General features: G+C 36.9%; 2 protein-coding genes across 3 annotated transcripts; one reads left to right on the top strand and one right to left on the bottom strand.

Annotated features, from left to right (window-relative positions):
• Window positions 1-6: 6 nt before the first annotated feature.
• On the bottom strand, window positions 7-3,440 carry lag3 (lymphocyte activating 3). The gene is made up of 8 exons (XM_008431437.3): window positions 3,010-3,440; window positions 2,800-2,920; window positions 1,757-1,977; window positions 1,340-1,573; window positions 973-1,257; window positions 659-895; window positions 446-567; window positions 7-330 (listed from the first exon to the last, which is right to left on the bottom strand). Exons 1-8 carry the CDS (start codon window positions 3,059-3,061, stop codon window positions 235-237), a joined length of 1,368 nt encoding a protein of 455 aa, XP_008429659.2. The 5' UTR covers window positions 3,062-3,440; the 3' UTR covers window positions 7-234.
• A 9,898-nt stretch (window positions 3,441-13,338) lies between these two features.
• Window positions 13,339-15,332, top strand: mrpl51 (mitochondrial ribosomal protein L51). 2 transcript variants are annotated; one of them, XM_008431436.3, is made up of 4 exons: window positions 13,339-13,520; window positions 13,698-13,795; window positions 14,178-14,285; window positions 14,938-15,332. In XM_008431436.3, exons 2-4 carry the CDS (start codon window positions 13,705-13,707, stop codon window positions 15,132-15,134), a joined length of 396 nt encoding a protein of 131 aa, XP_008429658.1. In that variant the 5' UTR covers window positions 13,339-13,520; window positions 13,698-13,704; the 3' UTR covers window positions 15,135-15,332. The 2 variants fall into 2 exon arrangements, with proteins under 2 accessions (XP_008429658.1, XP_008429657.1); XM_008431435.3 differs by having other exon boundaries at window positions 13,695-13,795.
• The last annotated feature ends 1,228 nt before the right edge of the window (window positions 15,333-16,560 follow it).

The raw sequence follows: 16,560 nt of genomic DNA, 5'->3' as shown, positions 1-16,560 counted from the left end.
ATTTTCACAATGGGCGAAAAAATCCACACAAAACCAACAATATTTACATCTGAAATAAAGTATAATTACAGTTTGAATTCCTTTATAGTTCCTGCTACAAAGTCTGCTGTGAGCTTATTTACAAAATCTGTGCAAAAGAAAGCCTATCAGTTTGTTTTTTCTTTGCATGGAAAAGACATTTCACTGTTTAGTACTGGGAACATCTTCCTGCAAAGATCTCTGGTCGAGGGAAAATCACTTTTTCACTCGATCTTTTTCTCTTTCTTCGCGCTCGTTGGAGATGGTGTGAACGATGGTCTCCAGCGCAGGATACTGCAAGATCCTTCTCCTCTGTGGAGAAAAGACAACATTCAGTTATTTCACATGACAGTTTAAAATTTATGAAGAAAAGAGTCCACATTTTCAAGATATTTCTAAATAAACTGAAGATTTTTATTTTTTTTACCCTTCGGTGATTCTTGTACATCTGAGCAAGAATCAACAGCAGAATGACGAGGAGAAAGCTGAGCCCGATCACGGTGCCGGTGTTACTGGAGACTCCTGATGATTTTTCTCCACTCAGACCAGCTAAAGAAGAAGAAAGAAAACAAACTGTGAGATTTCCCAGTAGACATGAATCCATCCTCCATGTGAAGTTCATATTTATTGTGGATCTTACCCATAAGGTGAACTTGGGTGGTCACATTCCCCAGAAGGCCGTTTGTCCCAAAGTAGCGACATGTCCATTCACCAAAGTCCTCCTTCACAGGAACCGTCTGTCCGTACTGGACCGGTCCGACCGACTCGGTGCCGTTGATGTCGTAGCTCACATGAACCCACTCATAGCTGGTCACTTCGCTTGGGTCGGACAGTTGGCAGCTCAACATCGTGGTGCCCTTCTTCTTTGACTTGACAACTGAGGAAAGAAGAATAAAAAGTTAGCATAAATAAATGATGGTGAGGAAATGAAGAGCTGATGTTGAAGACACTCACTTTTAGCGACTACAAGCTGCATCGTCTGGCTCAGTCTTCGTCGTTCTACGGTCCCTCCACACCTGTACCTGCCCTCATTTTCAGGCACGACCTCCTGGATTACGATGGATTTGTCCCAGGAGGACGACGAAGCTGAACGGTTGTTGAAAATTTGATACCCGCTGTCCAGTTTCTCCACCAGTGCCGCTCTGGGGGAAAGGCTAGGTGAGAAGACGCAGGGCATCGTGAACGAAGACCCCAACGCCGCATACAGCTTGGTGTCTTGTTTGGCAGGCTGGATTATTCCTGTAAAAGAAAAAGGAAGATGTTATAGGAGTGATTTAAATCACTACTTCCTCCTAACCTGCTTCAGCTGTCAGACTCTCACCTGCCACAGACAGCTCCACTGAAGCTCTCCATTCGTTGCTGGACGTGTGGACAGAACAAGTCCAGGTTCCTGCCATCTTATCCGAGGCCTTTACCTCTACAGCTCTTCCAGCCTTTGGCGTAAATGACTGCCTGTTCAGCGTCCAGTAAACTACAGCATCTTCACGCCAAGGAGTCACAGAACATCGGAGGGACACATTGTCCCCCCACATGGGAGTCGATGGAAAGACGTACGCTGTGAGGGAAGAAGGAAATAAAAATGCTTAATGATGGGCATTTGAATAACCAGTTCTCAATATTAGCAGAATTTCTGCACATGAACCTCAAGCATAACCTGCATCCTCCCAAAACTGGATTTTCTTATAGCTAACCGTACCAAGTGTCAGAAAAACACAAACCCAAACTAAAACCTTCTTACCTTCAATGATTCGAAGCATGATCCGTTTGTCAGTCGAGTGGCCTTTGATTTCCACCTTGCATGTATAAAGTCCTGCGTCGTCTTTCGTCAGACCATTAATCTCTAGGCTGTAGTCGCCTTTGCCAAACTTCGAGTGCGGGCATTGGACCCGGGAGTTCTCCCTGTTAAACCAGTTAGAGCCCCAGTACTGCAGACCGCTGCTCTGCTTTCTCCACACCGTGCTGCATTTCAAAAGAAACATCCAAGGTCAGAGGTCAAGCACATGAGCTGCCTATACATGAGTAAGTTGATATATGTGTAAATATGTCTGTGATTATTTAAATAAGTCTGGAAATTCAAGCAGTAAATACATGTAGTGATGGATGGTACGTTACTAAATGGAAGAGGAAGTCAAACACTGATTGGTCTGATTAACTATTCAGATTTTAGAGTTTATTTAATAAATAAGGCTTAAAATTGTTATTGTTTCATGACGGACTGCAACACAGCAAATATGAAATACACAAACACTGAAGCTATTATCTTTCTTATGTAATTATAATACTAAATATAAAGATTTCAAATTTTGAAATTTTGGAATTAACTATTTAATTAATTGTTTACACAGTTTTTATTTGCTTATGTATTTAATTTTGCTTAAAATACCGGACATATAAATATTACTTTTACAACATATTTGAGCTATTAATTGCAACACTTTAGATTTTTGCTATAGCTATAAAATAACTACATAAAATAAGCATTCGGCTATTTTCACATTTACTTAAATATGAATACATTTTTACTTAAAAGTTAAAATTAACAGCCATATTTTTTTTATCTAATTCAGTTTTATTTACATGATCACATTTATGATGTTTTAAAAAATAAATCTTCTTATGTGATACTTTGTGGCACTTTATGCCCTGATTGATATTAAGGATTAGTTAGGTTTTAAGCAGAAATAATAATAATAATAATAATAATAATAATAATAATAATAATAATAATAATAATAATAATAATAATAATAATAATAATATCAGAAGAGGTGAGTTTCTTACCCTTTGCTCTCTTTGTTCCAGGTGATGGCAGCAGGATCACACTGTGCAGCTTCACACATGCAGGGCAACACGACCTGGGAACCCGCTTCACCAACCACCTCTGTCACCTCACTTCTCACTCCTAGAAATACAACAGAAGATAAACACTTTACAAACTGAAAACTCAGGAAAAAACTTTAAATATCTGATCATTTGTTTAAAAAAAATTACCTTTTGTGAGAAGAAAAATCATCCCAAAGACGAGACTCTCCACCAGCATCATTCTGATGTTTTAAATTCACACCCAGTTAAAATAAATCCTTCAAATCTGATCCGTCTTTTCTGCTCAGCCGTCTCTCTCTGTGTCTCATGTGCTTTTTTCTCACTCGGCTTGTTGGGGTTTATATTTGAGCCCGTGGGTGCGAGCGGAGGCAGAGATGGGTAGTTCCTCTGCAGATCATGTGACTTCAGGGAGACTTTGATGCGGTCTGGCTTTGTCAGCCTGGAAACTGTAAGACAGAGAAGTAAACAGGGAGTCCCACTTCCTCCCACGGATTCTCTCTATCTCCTTCTAGTTTCTGATTCTTCTAAGTGAGAAATCCTCTCCAACAAAATGTGAAAATATTCAGTCTGGAAGCTCAACAAGTAAGGAGGTCACAGGAAAAGTTTTGACCCAAATTCGATAAGAAAGAAACGATCTAAGTACTCTAAATACATTTTAGAGGTATGTGGTTGATAGATAAAGACACATGGGTAAGTTTATAAACTTTTACAAGGCTAAGTTTTTGTTATAATTTGTTTTAGTTTTCTCTGTAAAGCACAGTGGATGCTTTTTGTTTACAAATATTGTTGGTTTCATTCATGGAAGCCCTGGTTGTTTTTTTGAAACTGCAACACCAAACGCACCCGTCAGCACGGCGTCACTTCCAGTCATTTACGTTCACACCCAATGGTTACCAAGCCATCGACGTTACCAAATCAGATCCCCACCAGCCGCATGAGTATGAGAGCAGGGCTTAACAAACAACAATCTGACCCTGATGGATATTCATGACAGTGAATCATCCCCTCCATTCTCATTTCTTTACTTTCCTTTTCGTCAGATCTTAGACAATTGCAGCGGCAGGAGAATACGGGCCCACACCATGAGGCGAAGGATTGTTTCACATCATAGTTTTGCCATTTTTCATTCAGCCGCAGCCAGAAGGAATCTGATTAACTGTAAACACATTGAGTTTTGAGAATGCAGACGTAAACATCTGGAACGCCTGACGATCATGTATGATGTTTAAAAGATGACGCAGTTTAATGTTTCTCGTAGGTCAGTGTTTGTCACTCTTGGTATTATTGGAACCAATTTTTCATTCAAGTGGTGAAAAATATTTTCCTCTGGATGTTTATTAACTCTTCTAGCTTTAAATTAAAACAGAACAGATTCTACTATAAATAGAAGAAACATGGGCTCTTAGGATGGACCAAACTTTTATTATTCTGCACTATAAAACATTTGAAGGTGGCTCACCTGCTGCCTTTAAAATGCAACTTAAGTCAACAAGAAAACTGGATCAGAAATTAAAGTTCATAAAGTTGATTTAACAACAGGAGACAAGTTGTCTAAACATTGTTTGTTTTTTAAGTTAATCAATCTTGAATTGTGAGTTTTAACTTAATGTTGCAATTTAAACCAAATAACCATTTCGCTGCCCTCTCCTAGTTAAAAAGCACATTTATGTATTATTTTTACTCACAACATCGTGTTAAAAATAACTGTTTATTTTACTTTAGAACAATTTAGATTCTTGTTTCAAATTGCATGAAGGAATATTTTTGATCTGATAATAAATTTTATGAAACATCACTATGAATTCTGCTCAAAAACATGTAGTGTGAGCAGGACTGTCAGTTGCATTAATATAAACATTTTCCTTAATAACACACAAGAGTCAGATCAATGTGATGCACTTCCATCTCAGGCTACAAAAACATTCTGGGAAACAGTTGCCACTCCTGTCTTTTTCTTATTTTAGTTGTTTTTTACCTTAAAAACTCCACTTTATTCAACTCTTGGAGGTTTGACAGCATTAATAAAAAGTGAACACGCAGTTCAAATGTTTTACAGTGTGTGTGTGTGTGTGTGTGTGTGTGTGTGTGTGTGTGTGTGTGTGTGTGTGTGTGTGTGTGTGTGTGTGTGTGCGTGTGTGTGCGTGTGTGTGTGTGTGTGTGCGTGTGCGTGCGTGTGTGGGTGTGTGTGTGTGGGGGGGGTTTTTTACACATTCTGTTACATAATTTAATTGTCAATTTAAGTGCAAATCAGAAAAATAAAACGAGAGATAAAATAGGTGCAATAACCAGGTTGCATAGGTGCGAACAACCTTAAGCAAATACTTTCTTGAGGGCCGTTTAGTTGATTTTCAGCATTCAGTCGTATTTGGTGGTTACCTAAGTGCATATAGCATCTTGATTTTGTACTATCACTATAGTTTAAGCATCTGAACAGATTCAACAATCTGTTTTGCACATCAAACCTGGAGGAGGTTTCAGAGGCAATAGAGGGATTAATTGTAGATGTTGCTTTCAAAAAATGTGTGTCCAAGTAATGAAATTGATGCCTATCTCCTAATAACACCTAGATAACCTCCACCACATCCCAGTCAATCAGAGCAAATCAGGTCTTTCTAGAGGTGAGTGGTGCTGGGGGCTGTGGTGGTCTCTGTGGTTGTTCAATGTACCAGCTGGAAAAAAAAAATCACTTTTGAACTCAACCTGATACAATAAATCCATCTGAGCTGTGTTTTCCGTCAACATCACTAACTAGACGTACGAGCCAATGTTTTTGCACAACAGAGTCTAATGTACGCAGTCAGATGAAGAATGTACAGTACCTATACATTTTCATGCCTCATGTTAGCTGAACTGCAGTAGCAGTGGATATAGTGTCACAATTTGTCCATCGATACAAAGAAAACTAGTTTCAAATTTCTGTTTACATCTAATGCACAGATAAATGCATTATTGAGCATTTATTAAGAGAAAATCAGAAGATATAAAATGCAGTATGCAGCATCTAAAGCACTCCACACCAAATTAATGCAAGAGTGGCCGATAATGACAACAGAAAAAAGGCTGAAGAACCCTGTGTTTGTTTTTAGAGTTTTATCCCAGCTGTGGAGAATAAGAGGTGGGCATAAAGCCAGAAGGGTCAAATGTCATGCACATGTAGACAACATTAAATACACTGCTATGCATTTAAAAAGCTTCACCTGCAGTTCAAACACTGTGATGACGTTGACAGTGTTGTTTTCCTATTATTTCATATCAACAAAAGTTGCAATGTGTTTTTGTTTCATTATTTATTTCATGCAAATATGTTTGAATTGTGGACTTATTGTCGGAAATTCAAGCCTCTGGATATTGTTTGGTTCAACTTCCATATATTTTCTGATTTAAAATTTTTTTTTATTTTCAAGTGAAGTTACCGGATGATACATTTTGCTTGATGAATGTGGGTTGCTGTCTGACTCTCATCACTAGTACAGTTGTTTTTTCTTTCTCTCTTTCTTTTTTTTACTGCAAAATGAACACCCTTGTGTTAGTTATTCCTGTGATTTAAGTTATATTACATCCTTGTTTGACTTGTATCCTAATTTATTTGTTTTAAAATCTTGCTAAATTTGAGAGGAACTTTTGCTCTGGTCTTGTGGTGAATTGCAGAGCATCACTTCCTTAAATCTGTAATATTTTCTGTTTTCCTTTCAGACTCATATTAGCTCTGCAGGTGAATAATCGAGCCAGGGTTTTTCCTCATCAGTGGACAAATCTTTTATGGTTTTAAAAGTTTTTCTATATGCTTTTGCTTCCATATTCAATCCACAGGTGGAACCAATCTTAAGTTTTAGACATAAAACTTGACAAATAAAAACAGCTAAGACAGAACAAAGTGTACTTCATTTATTTCTTAGCTAGGAAAGTCAGAGATGAAGGAAGATCTTATCCAGAGATTTTTAAAACAGAAAAGCAGATTGACAGATAGATAAATGCTGTAGCTGCACAGAGGAGGATAGAGAGAAGTTAAAGTCACACATACGAACCAGAACACCTGTGTGGGTGAAACCTCAAAGCTGTTTACTTCCTCTAGTTGGAACTGTTTCCTTGGTAAAAAGCCACGTGATATATATAAGACGTTAAAAATGAAACTTTTAACGTCTTTTCATCAAATAAACCATGAACTTTGCCCTTAAGCTTCAAATTAAAAGATGTTCTTTGTCTGTGAGAATCTCTGCTGCGTTGGGGGCCTGTGTGCGTCACTCGCTGTGAAGTGGTCTTTCCTACTGCACAGCTGATGTTTTATCACTTCCACTGTATCTGAATGCGAGGGTGAGTGTATTCTGAGGGAAAATGCCCCTCAGATGGAAAAAACTTTTACTACGAGCTTTTAGAGGGTGATGATTATGTTAATAGTCGTGAGCATGGAAAATAGTCAAATGACGTTCTTCAGAAGATCAGAGGATGAGTAGTTTGTTCCTGTGTCACGTTCTCAATATATTCTGACTCTTTTTGCCCCAAACCAGCCTTATCTGCTGCAGTGAACTCTGTTTTAACCATATGGAGAGTAGACGGTTACAACCAGGAGAAATGCAGGCCTGGCTGTGGCTTCAACAATGTGAATGAGTGACTACATTTTGCATATGTAGGTGATGCTAAGTGATGTTCCACCGGGTTTACTGGCAGAGGAGGCTGATATTATTTCTGCTCTGCTGAGAGAATGAACCCTTTTTTTTCTTGTCAGCGCTTTGCTTTGCTTGGTGGTGAAGATTATTGCAACATAAGCAAATGATCTTCTTGCTATTTGCTGAGATATAATCCTGCATAATGTTTTATCAATCTCACAAAAGGGGATTTTTTTTCTTTTTTTTTTCTTTTTCTTTTTTTTGTAGCCTGCATGTACTTTACATGCAAACAGGGCTTTGAACTTCTTACAAAAAATAAAAATAAAAAGTCAACGCTGAGGTATAAGTGCGCACATCCTGCACACTTACAGTAAAAAGGCCAGCCTTCTCTGCACAGGCTACAGAGCGCAAGATGTGAATGGAAACGTATAATGTTCGATAATGTTTCGTTCAAGCTTATTTCCATGCACTGGCAGATGTGTTAGCAAAAATGAAATACTGACAAAGATCAACTTTGCTGCGCTTGTTTTTTTGAAAATGACAAAATATTCCACTTGTCTCTCTGCAGTAGTAAGACTGAAAGTGCCTACATGTGTCAGTGTGTCTGTGCGTGTGTACACAGAGCCTTGAAGAGAAACAATGTGAATGAAGGGAGGTTCTTATGGTTTCAGTCCAACTCGCTGTGTAACAGGAAACCCAAATAAACCTTAACACAGTGATAGTGTGATAGATAGAATATTATTGAGAAGAACACAAGAAAATAAGCTCTAAACCACAAAGAGTGTTTTAATCCATGGTTTTACTTTACAAGATCAGAAAAACTAATTGTAATTAAACTTTAGAAATTACTTTAACCCTTTTATTCGCAGAAGCGATATTTAAAAAATGTTGAGGAGCTTAGCATTAAAAGTTTGTAATAGGCTTCCCAATAAGCCTGATGTTTGTAGAAAACAATTTCATCTACAGCAGCTTGTAAAAAATATTTACCCCTTTAAATGTTCACAATTTGTCAGGTAATAAAGTCCAAATTAATAGCTTTTCTTGTAAAACACCAGCACAGAACTGCGCATATTTTGAAGTTAAAGGATAATGATTCGTATTATTTTACAATTAAAGTTGGAAAAGTGTGAGCTGCATTTGGGTTTAACCTGCTGAGTTTTTCCCCAGTCTTTTTTTGCAAAGGAGACAGACAGTATCTTACAGGTCTTGCCACAAACTATCAGCTGGATTTAGGTCTGGACTTTGACTGGGCCACTCCAGCATGTGGATATGCTGTGATCTAAACCACTAAGTTGTTGAGGTCTCTTTCAGCTTCTGACAAGGTTTTCTTCCTGGATTATCCGGTTTTTAGCTCCATACATTTTCTCATGAATGCCAGCCATCTTTTATTTTCTTGTTCAAAAGCACCCAGAGCATAGTGCAAAGACTGTTGAGCAATTTGCTAGTTAACAGTTTCAGAAAATGCAAACCAGCACACTCGCACACTGAAAAAGCCTGACTTCAACAAGAAAAAAAAAAGAAAAAGGTGTATCCGTGATCCTGTGAGACAAACATGCATCTCATTTTGGACTTAGAACTCCAAACTTCCTCCATGTATCCAGTATTTTCCTCATAGAGGAACAGAAGCTCATAGGAGCAGAAGAAGACGTCTGTCAAAGTTTAAAACTTTGACAAGTACATGTGCCACCAGTGATGGACTTTCATATCATTTGGAAAACGCAATATTTTTTGGAAATAATAAACTAAGTGAATGGATTCAAATCACATTTACACCATCACATGCAAGCAAAGCTCACATTAGCTGGAAAAATATCTTTGTTAATGATCACAAACCGTTAAAAACCCACAGGAAGCAAAGCGTGGTACCATGGTGCTCACTGCAAACATGAATGAATCCACTCACAAGTTGGCATAAAAATACTTATGAAAAAATTTATGAATAAAAATACTGGTCAAAACTCATGCAAATTAAACTTCATAGAGCAGAGAAATTAATTCTTGACCAAAAATAAATAAATCTTTGCATCTGCTGAAAACATTTCCGCTTGCAATTTAATTTTTTGATGTGAAGATCTGATAAACACCAAACAGAAATGTGCATGTATAGTATTCAGACTCTTGACCTTCGTTGCACGCAGAAAGATTGTTGCACTGCATTCAGTCCCCAAAAGCGACGTGGCAAGATGAAAAAGTAAGTGCTTAAAGTCATTTTTGTTTTTAAAATAATTGTATCAACAAACATGCAGCAGCACAAACTACTTTCCGACTGGGTAGTTTGGTTTGCTAATACACTCACACATCTTGCACACCTGCATCCTGCATTAGTCAGAAGCATTAAAATGCACTTGTAACATCAGAGACCTGCAGAAATAGAGGATAATTTATGCATGCAGAGTGCTGCCTACTATAGTACCTTGAAAAATATTTGATTTTTTTCCCCCATTTTGTCATGCCACAGCAACAAACTTGTAAAACTGCGTTTGTTTTCGGTACACCACCTCCCCCACCGCCTTGTTGAATCACAGTTTGCTGCAGTTGCAGCTGCAGATCTTTGGGGTATGTCTTTACCACCTTTGCAAGTCTTGAAACTGAAATCTTTGCCCTCTCTTTTTCGGAAAGTAGCTCAAGCTTAATCACATTGGACAGCGAATGTGCCCACAGCGTGATGCTGCCATAACCGTGCTTCACATGGGCACGCTTGGTCCAGGGAGGCGTGCAGTGATAGTTTTCCTCCACCATGTGGGGTTTTGTCCATGAGACAAAAGGATTAATTTTGGTCTCGTCTGAGCAGAGCAACTTCTTTTGCTTATAAATAACATTTTTGTCACTTTTCCATAAATATTAGAACTGCTGAGTGCCTGACTAATCATTGTCCTACCAACACAGCTATGGATCTCTGCAAAAAAAATTTATATCTAAGAATAGAGATCCAAATTCAGGATCTTTCTGGTCAATACCAATGTCCAGTTTTCTTTCAGGTCTGACCAACTGATTTTAATTTTATTTTCTGAGGTCTGTAACTCATAAAAGGCACAAAATGTGCTGCAGTTCCTTAATAGAGGTTGTTTAGTAAACTAAAGAAAACCAACCAATTAGAAGATTGTAATTTGACGTTTGTTGGGTGGGTGTTTCCAAGACATTATATCTGTGATCAAATTCTCAAGAAATGTACAAACCTCCATGATTAATTCAGCCTTAAATTTTAATACTAACAAACAAAAACCCTCAAGAGACAGAGGCGTGACTAAGATCTTTATTCTTGTCTTCTTGTTTTTTGTTTTCTTTCATTCTTCTTGTTAAAGGTGACGATGAAAAGATTAATAATTTGAATTTTTAGTGAAGTTTACTTTAACCTTTTTTAAATCAGATCGTTTATCATAAAAGGAACTCGTCTGCATAGCGCAGACAATTTCAAAGGCTTCCTAGAACTGTGACCGGCACTCTAAGAAACTTCCTGTTTTCTGGCCTGGAGTTTCCGATGTGGCCTTTTGCACACTGACCAGGTTCCTTCACTTTGAAATGTTAATTTTTCCATTTCTTTATCAGCCTGAGTTAGCCGAGCTCTGGTTTAACCTGCCTCTAATCAAATACATTCAGCAGCACAATTTTTTTCCGTTACACCTCCTAAATAATAGGTGTTAGTTTATTAATTTTCTATGTAAATGGAAACAAGCCTTCACCTAATGTAGACAAAACTTTTAAAGAACTGTAAACCATCTACACATGGAAGAAACAGCATCCTTGATGTTGAATTATATATATCATGGTCGTAATTTGAGCCAACATTTTTTTGCTATTGTATGATTTTATGCAAACACAAGCAGGAAGTCCTAAATATGATGGAAATCTACTCTAAATTACATCTTCTGATATGTTTAACCTAAAGAAATACTAATAAAAAGAAAGACACCAATTTTAGCACAAAAGAGAACGTCTAAAATATATGATAAAACATAAACATGCATTCAAAGAGTGGTATGTGCTTTGCTGTTTGGCAAAGAAGGAAATGGGCAAAAGTTTCAGTTTTAAGACGTGCAAAACTGCTAGAGAACCCCCCGCCCCCCCAGGACTTGCAGCTGAAGTTCTCAAGCAGTCGACATTTTGATTATGATCTCCAAAGAGCCTCTTCAAGAAAGTTGATTGTTTATGTTCTTAATTTGGTGATTTATCTTGGAAACCCTATGTTGCTGTGCTTAGTTGGATGTCTTTTAGTGTGACGGTGGTGGGTAGAGTAGCCAAACATTTTACTCAAGTAAGAGTAGCACTACTTCAGTATATTGTTGTTCAAGTAAAAAGTAGCCATCCAAGAAATGACGCAAGAGTAAAGTGTATTTGAAGGCGATGTAAGTTCTGAGTAACTGATCTCAACATTAATCACTTAAAATTTAAATATTACATCATCAAATGCACTAAAATATAAGGTTATGTGGAAATTTTGGCACTAAATAAAAATAATTTATTTTGAAAAATTGCAAAACAGCAAAATCTGGCAAATGAAACATTTTTGCATATATATTTATTTCAAAATAAAATTTATGAAAGTGTAACTAAAGCTTCAGGTCTGTGTGGTGAATTTGTGTTTCTCACAGAGTGTTCAGAAATTTTGCTCAAGTAAGAGTAGCAATAATTCACAATAAAAATACTCAAGTAAAAATAAAAATACAGCTTAGTAAAACTACTCCTAAAAGCTTCTTTTTTCCAAGAAGTTACTCTAAGTGAGTAAATGCTACCAAACTATGCAATTAAAATGTAAAAAATGAACTAGTAGGACTCTTAGTCGGATATTTATTCAACTAACAAATGTGAACTGACAAGAAAAACACAACAGAGTAATGGATTTTTTTTTTTTTAATTTCTAAATTTCAAAAGTAAATTCAATCAGCAAGAAATAAGCTGGCATTAGTAAATTTTACAATGGACAATGGACTTTTTGGTAAAATGACAGATCTGTAAGAAGTTACTACATGGAAGCAAGAAATAACTAATCCCTGGTCAACTGGAGGAAATATGCATGGCTGAGATAGTAAAACAGATCAAATGGGTGCTTTGCCAAGTCACAATCATCATAATGCTTAACCAAATTTTAGGTTTAATATTTAGAGTTTGGCCACAATATTGGTAAAGCACATTAGTTGTCAGTTACTATCTACATATTACAGTCTTTAAATAATATTGCAGTCTGTTTTGCTCACATGTAAATAGGAAAAATAGGAAAATATGATGAACTTGAGAGAAAAAAAGTTTGCAGTGAAAGAGGGGAACACTAAGCGTCAACCAAAAGAAAACACAAGACCCTTTATTTCTCTGAATTATGTAGAACACAAACCCACAGGTGGAAATTTCAGTATCCTTTCTTTCGCTGTCTTACAAAGAGTGGGCTGATGCGGTTTGATCTACAGACCATATGTTTACATTGTGTTTTAATGTGGGTGGTTCAGTTGAGCAGACCATGGTGAATATCTTAGTGAGGCATTGTCTTTGAAACATTTGTTCCATTTGGCTCCTTTTTTTCTTTTTAACCATCATGTGAAGGTTTCTGCAGACCCCTCATGATAAATTGATTATCATGAGTACTTATGTCACAACTTGTCCTTAATGCACAACATACAAATAGAATTTAGTAGTTTACTAAATTGGAGTTTGTTTGAATTTGTCAGATTTCTTTATTTGATGCTTTACTTTATGTTAACGTTTTGCCCATAAAAAGAAAAAAATATATCTGGATTAAACTTGCATTTTTACTCACCTTGTTTTAACCAGGCAGGCAACTTACTGACCTTGTTTTGGTTATCAAATCTATCACCCATTTCAAATAGCTCCCTCTACTGGCAGTAAACCAAATTTTAAAAAATGCGCATGGAGTTTTTTATATATATATATTGCGCCGCTTACACGACAGTACCGTAGAGCTGCGTTGCATTGTGGGACTTACAGTAAAGATGGTAGCGGGCGTAGAGAGCATGTCGAAACGACGATAACATATAGTTTTGTCATTATATCTTCGACAATAAGTATTTCCTGCTGTTGCATCGTGATAATCATCTGATGCAGGACTGCTGTTGAGTACGGAAACAGGTACGAGTCTCAACGTCGACCTTTATGCAACGTGTTAGCTGAAGCTAATGCTAAAGCTAAGGGTCAATGCAGATACAAACGAAGAGGCTAAGAAAGCTCAGTGTGACTACAGACCGTCACTAGGTTTACCCTCTGATTAAGTTTTAATCTAACCGTATGATTTATCTTTGTCAGAAGACTGAAGATGTTTGCGCTCGGAGGTTTGTTGAGAGTTGGGTCGACCTTCTTTCACTCTGCGGGAAATCTGCTGCTCCCAGTCAGGACCATCTCTACAGGTCAGGCCGGCTCCAGTAAACCCACTGTGTCCATTACCAGTTTTATTTTAGAGCCTGCGCCGCTGCCTACAAATGCATTAAATGCATTCGGTCATAAACTAAATCTTAAGATTAGAATTTGAAGGTACAATCATGACCAACCATTAGTTTTTCAGTGGCACTATCTTGTGTTTTGTTATCTTTGTTTGTTAAATAAACATGTTTAATGTAACATGTTCATTTAACAAACTTTATAAACTTGCACTATTTATGCTTGTGTAATTAACCTTGGAGACATTAAGGATATAAATGCAATAGAGATCTGTTATTCTACCAGTTTTTGCTACTGTAAACGTAATGCTTGTGGGAAACTCGGTGCTGAATGCAGTAATCTGTTCTTCAGGGTCTTGCTGCCAGATCAGGATGCATGCTATCCCTCAGCCTAAACAAGTGGACAGGTGGAACGAGAAGAGGAGCATGTTTGGCATCTATGACAACATCGGCATCTTAGGTAAGGGATTAGTATAATGTAAATATAGATTTTCTTTTCACCATAGATGGATTGTTTTACTTGGCTCATATGTGAGCAAGATAATCTCCAACAAAATAAAATCTGAATCTCAGAAGATGATTTTTTTTTTCCAATAAAAAACATCAGTAACACTTTATTTGAAGGGATGTGCATAAGACTGACATGACACTGTAATAAACATGACATCTGACATGAACATGAAAGAGTCTTCATGAATGTCTGACTGTTGTCATGAAGTGTTATTCAGTAAATAATGGCGCTTTTAATACAATGTTGATACTTTAAATTGACTTTTTATGCAAGTTTTAATGTAATCTTACACTTAAAGTGTCAATATTTACCAAATATTGCAAAGTTGACACTTTTAATGGACTTTTAATGCAACATTTCAATAAAAGTAACTTCTTTTTTTTTTTTTTACCGAAAGACACTTCATGACGACAGTCATAAACATTCATGAAGACTTCTCCATGTTCATGACAGTGTTATGTCAGTCTTATGCACACCCCTTCAAATAAAGTGTTACCCAAACAGGATATATATATATATATATATATATATATATTGCAGCGTTATTCCTCTGTCTTATATATAATCAGTGCAGTAATCTCGTTTTACTTTTTGTGGCCAGGGGACTTCAAAGCCCATCCTAAAGACCTCATTACGGCCCCCTGCTGGCTGAAAGGTTTCAGAGGTAATGAGCTGCAGCGCTTGATTCGGAAAAAGAAGATGGTGGGAGACAGGATGACGACTCTGGACAGACACAACTTGGAGAAGAGAATCAGATTCCTCTACAGACGTTTCAACCGCACCGGAAAGCACCGCTAACGCCACAACGAGCCTCATACAGCAAGGACTGTCAGTGAATTCATCACATCACTGTGTTATGCTGATCGAATTGGAAAATAACTTGCAGCCATTGTGTGCGTTTTATTTTTGGACCTAATGAAGATTGTTTAAAAACCTGGAAGTAAACCGAAAATGCATCATAACATAATAATTAAAAGTTTTTTTTTTACACTTGCACTCATTTTAAACCTGTTTTTTTTTTTTCCTGCTTAGGCAGATGGGAGTAGACCAAAGGCTGAGTGGTCCAGATGGACATACACCATCAGACAAAAAGACACATGTCCATGTCATTCTGAAACTATATACTCACTCTTAAATCACTTACTAAGGTTGTAAATAATGAGGTCAGTTTTAAAGATAATTAATTGCAATTAAAGGTAAAATTGAATGTAGCTGTGTAAAAAAATAACACTGGGTTTGTATTCCTCTTAACTGTTTCTGTTTCCATGTGTGACTTCATGGGGAGTACTGCCCTTTCTGATCCAAATCAAAGCATGAAGAAAAATTCACATTTGTTCTGACTTTATAGAAAGTGATAACATTAGGCTGCTCAAAGACTCAGTGTCAGCATTTTTCTGAAACAGACACATTAAATATGTAGAATATTAAATACTTGAACTAATAGTTCACAATTGCTGTTGGTCTGAAGTCAATATGCTGCTCCTTCACTGGTGATTTTTAGTCATTGTTGAAACTATTTCATTTGTTGTGAGGAAACTTGTTCTCTTCAAGTGTCTGGATGTTCTCACTGATCTTTAATCCCTCATATTGGTGGATTGACTCAATAATCTGACAAACATCCCCATAGCATGATGCATCAGCAGCCATGCTTCACAGTGTATTCTTTGGTTGCATGTTGTCTCCAGAGAATAGGACAGAGAAAATAGTAATTTATCATTTGTCGATCCATGTTTGATTGGTTTGATCAGCCTGGAAACATGATCGGTTTCTAAAAAAAATGTTCTCTACGTTTTCTGGCATTTAGCTAATAGAAATAGTTTTGGTAATTCTAAGCCAAAGCAAGAAAAGTTTGTTCTGATTTAAATTCAGACTGAGAGAAAAAAAATATTTGTCTAAATATCTGGTTTTACGTGTAGATCACACATCACTGAGATTCTGTCTGCTCTGATGAAAGCAGGACATCCCTACTCTCCCATCATTGCTTAGTCTGCATATATTTAAAGAAATTCTAGTTAAAATTCATTCATAGTGTCTTCACTTCTACATGGGAACAAAGAAATCACAATAAGCTTCCAAAAACCATCTGAGTTTTTAGCCAAAATCTGGATTGATGAGCCAAAACTTTATATCCCTGACTGTTTGCACTTGATGTTCAGACATTAAAATACAAATATATGAATTTGGCACAAAATAAAAAAAGCACATTTACATGCACGTATCCACA

The sequence above is a fragment of the Poecilia reticulata genome, chromosome 16 (genome assembly GCF_904066995.2).
Source record: "Poecilia reticulata chromosome 16, P_reticulata-male-v2, whole genome shotgun sequence".
Classification (NCBI taxonomy): Eukaryota; Metazoa; Chordata; class Actinopteri; order Cyprinodontiformes; family Poeciliidae; genus Poecilia; species Poecilia reticulata.
The sequence above is the reverse complement of the archived record's forward strand: the minus strand, read 5'-3'. Positions and strand labels throughout refer to the sequence as shown.

Coding starts and splice junctions, on each gene's coding strand:
- lag3 (XM_008431437.3), bottom strand. CDS start 3,061: ATGATGCTGGTGGAGAGTCTCGTCTTTGGGATGATTTTTCTTCTCACA. Junction 1,258..1,339: donor AGTGGAGCTGTCTGTGGCAG/GTGAGAGTCTGA, acceptor TTTCTTTTACAG/GAATAATCCAGCCTGCCAAA. Junction 896..972: donor GCAGCTTGTAGTCGCTAAAA/GTGAGTGTCTTC, acceptor TTCTTTCCTCAG/TTGTCAAGTCAAAGAAGAAG.
- mrpl51 (XM_008431436.3), top strand. CDS start 13,705: ATGTTTGCGCTCGGAGGTTTGTTGAGAGTTGGGTCGACCTTCTTTCAC. Junction 13,796..14,177: donor AGTCAGGACCATCTCTACAG/GTCAGGCCGGCT, acceptor TCTGTTCTTCAG/GGTCTTGCTGCCAGATCAGG. Junction 14,286..14,937: donor TGACAACATCGGCATCTTAG/GTAAGGGATTAG, acceptor TTTTGTGGCCAG/GGGACTTCAAAGCCCATCCT.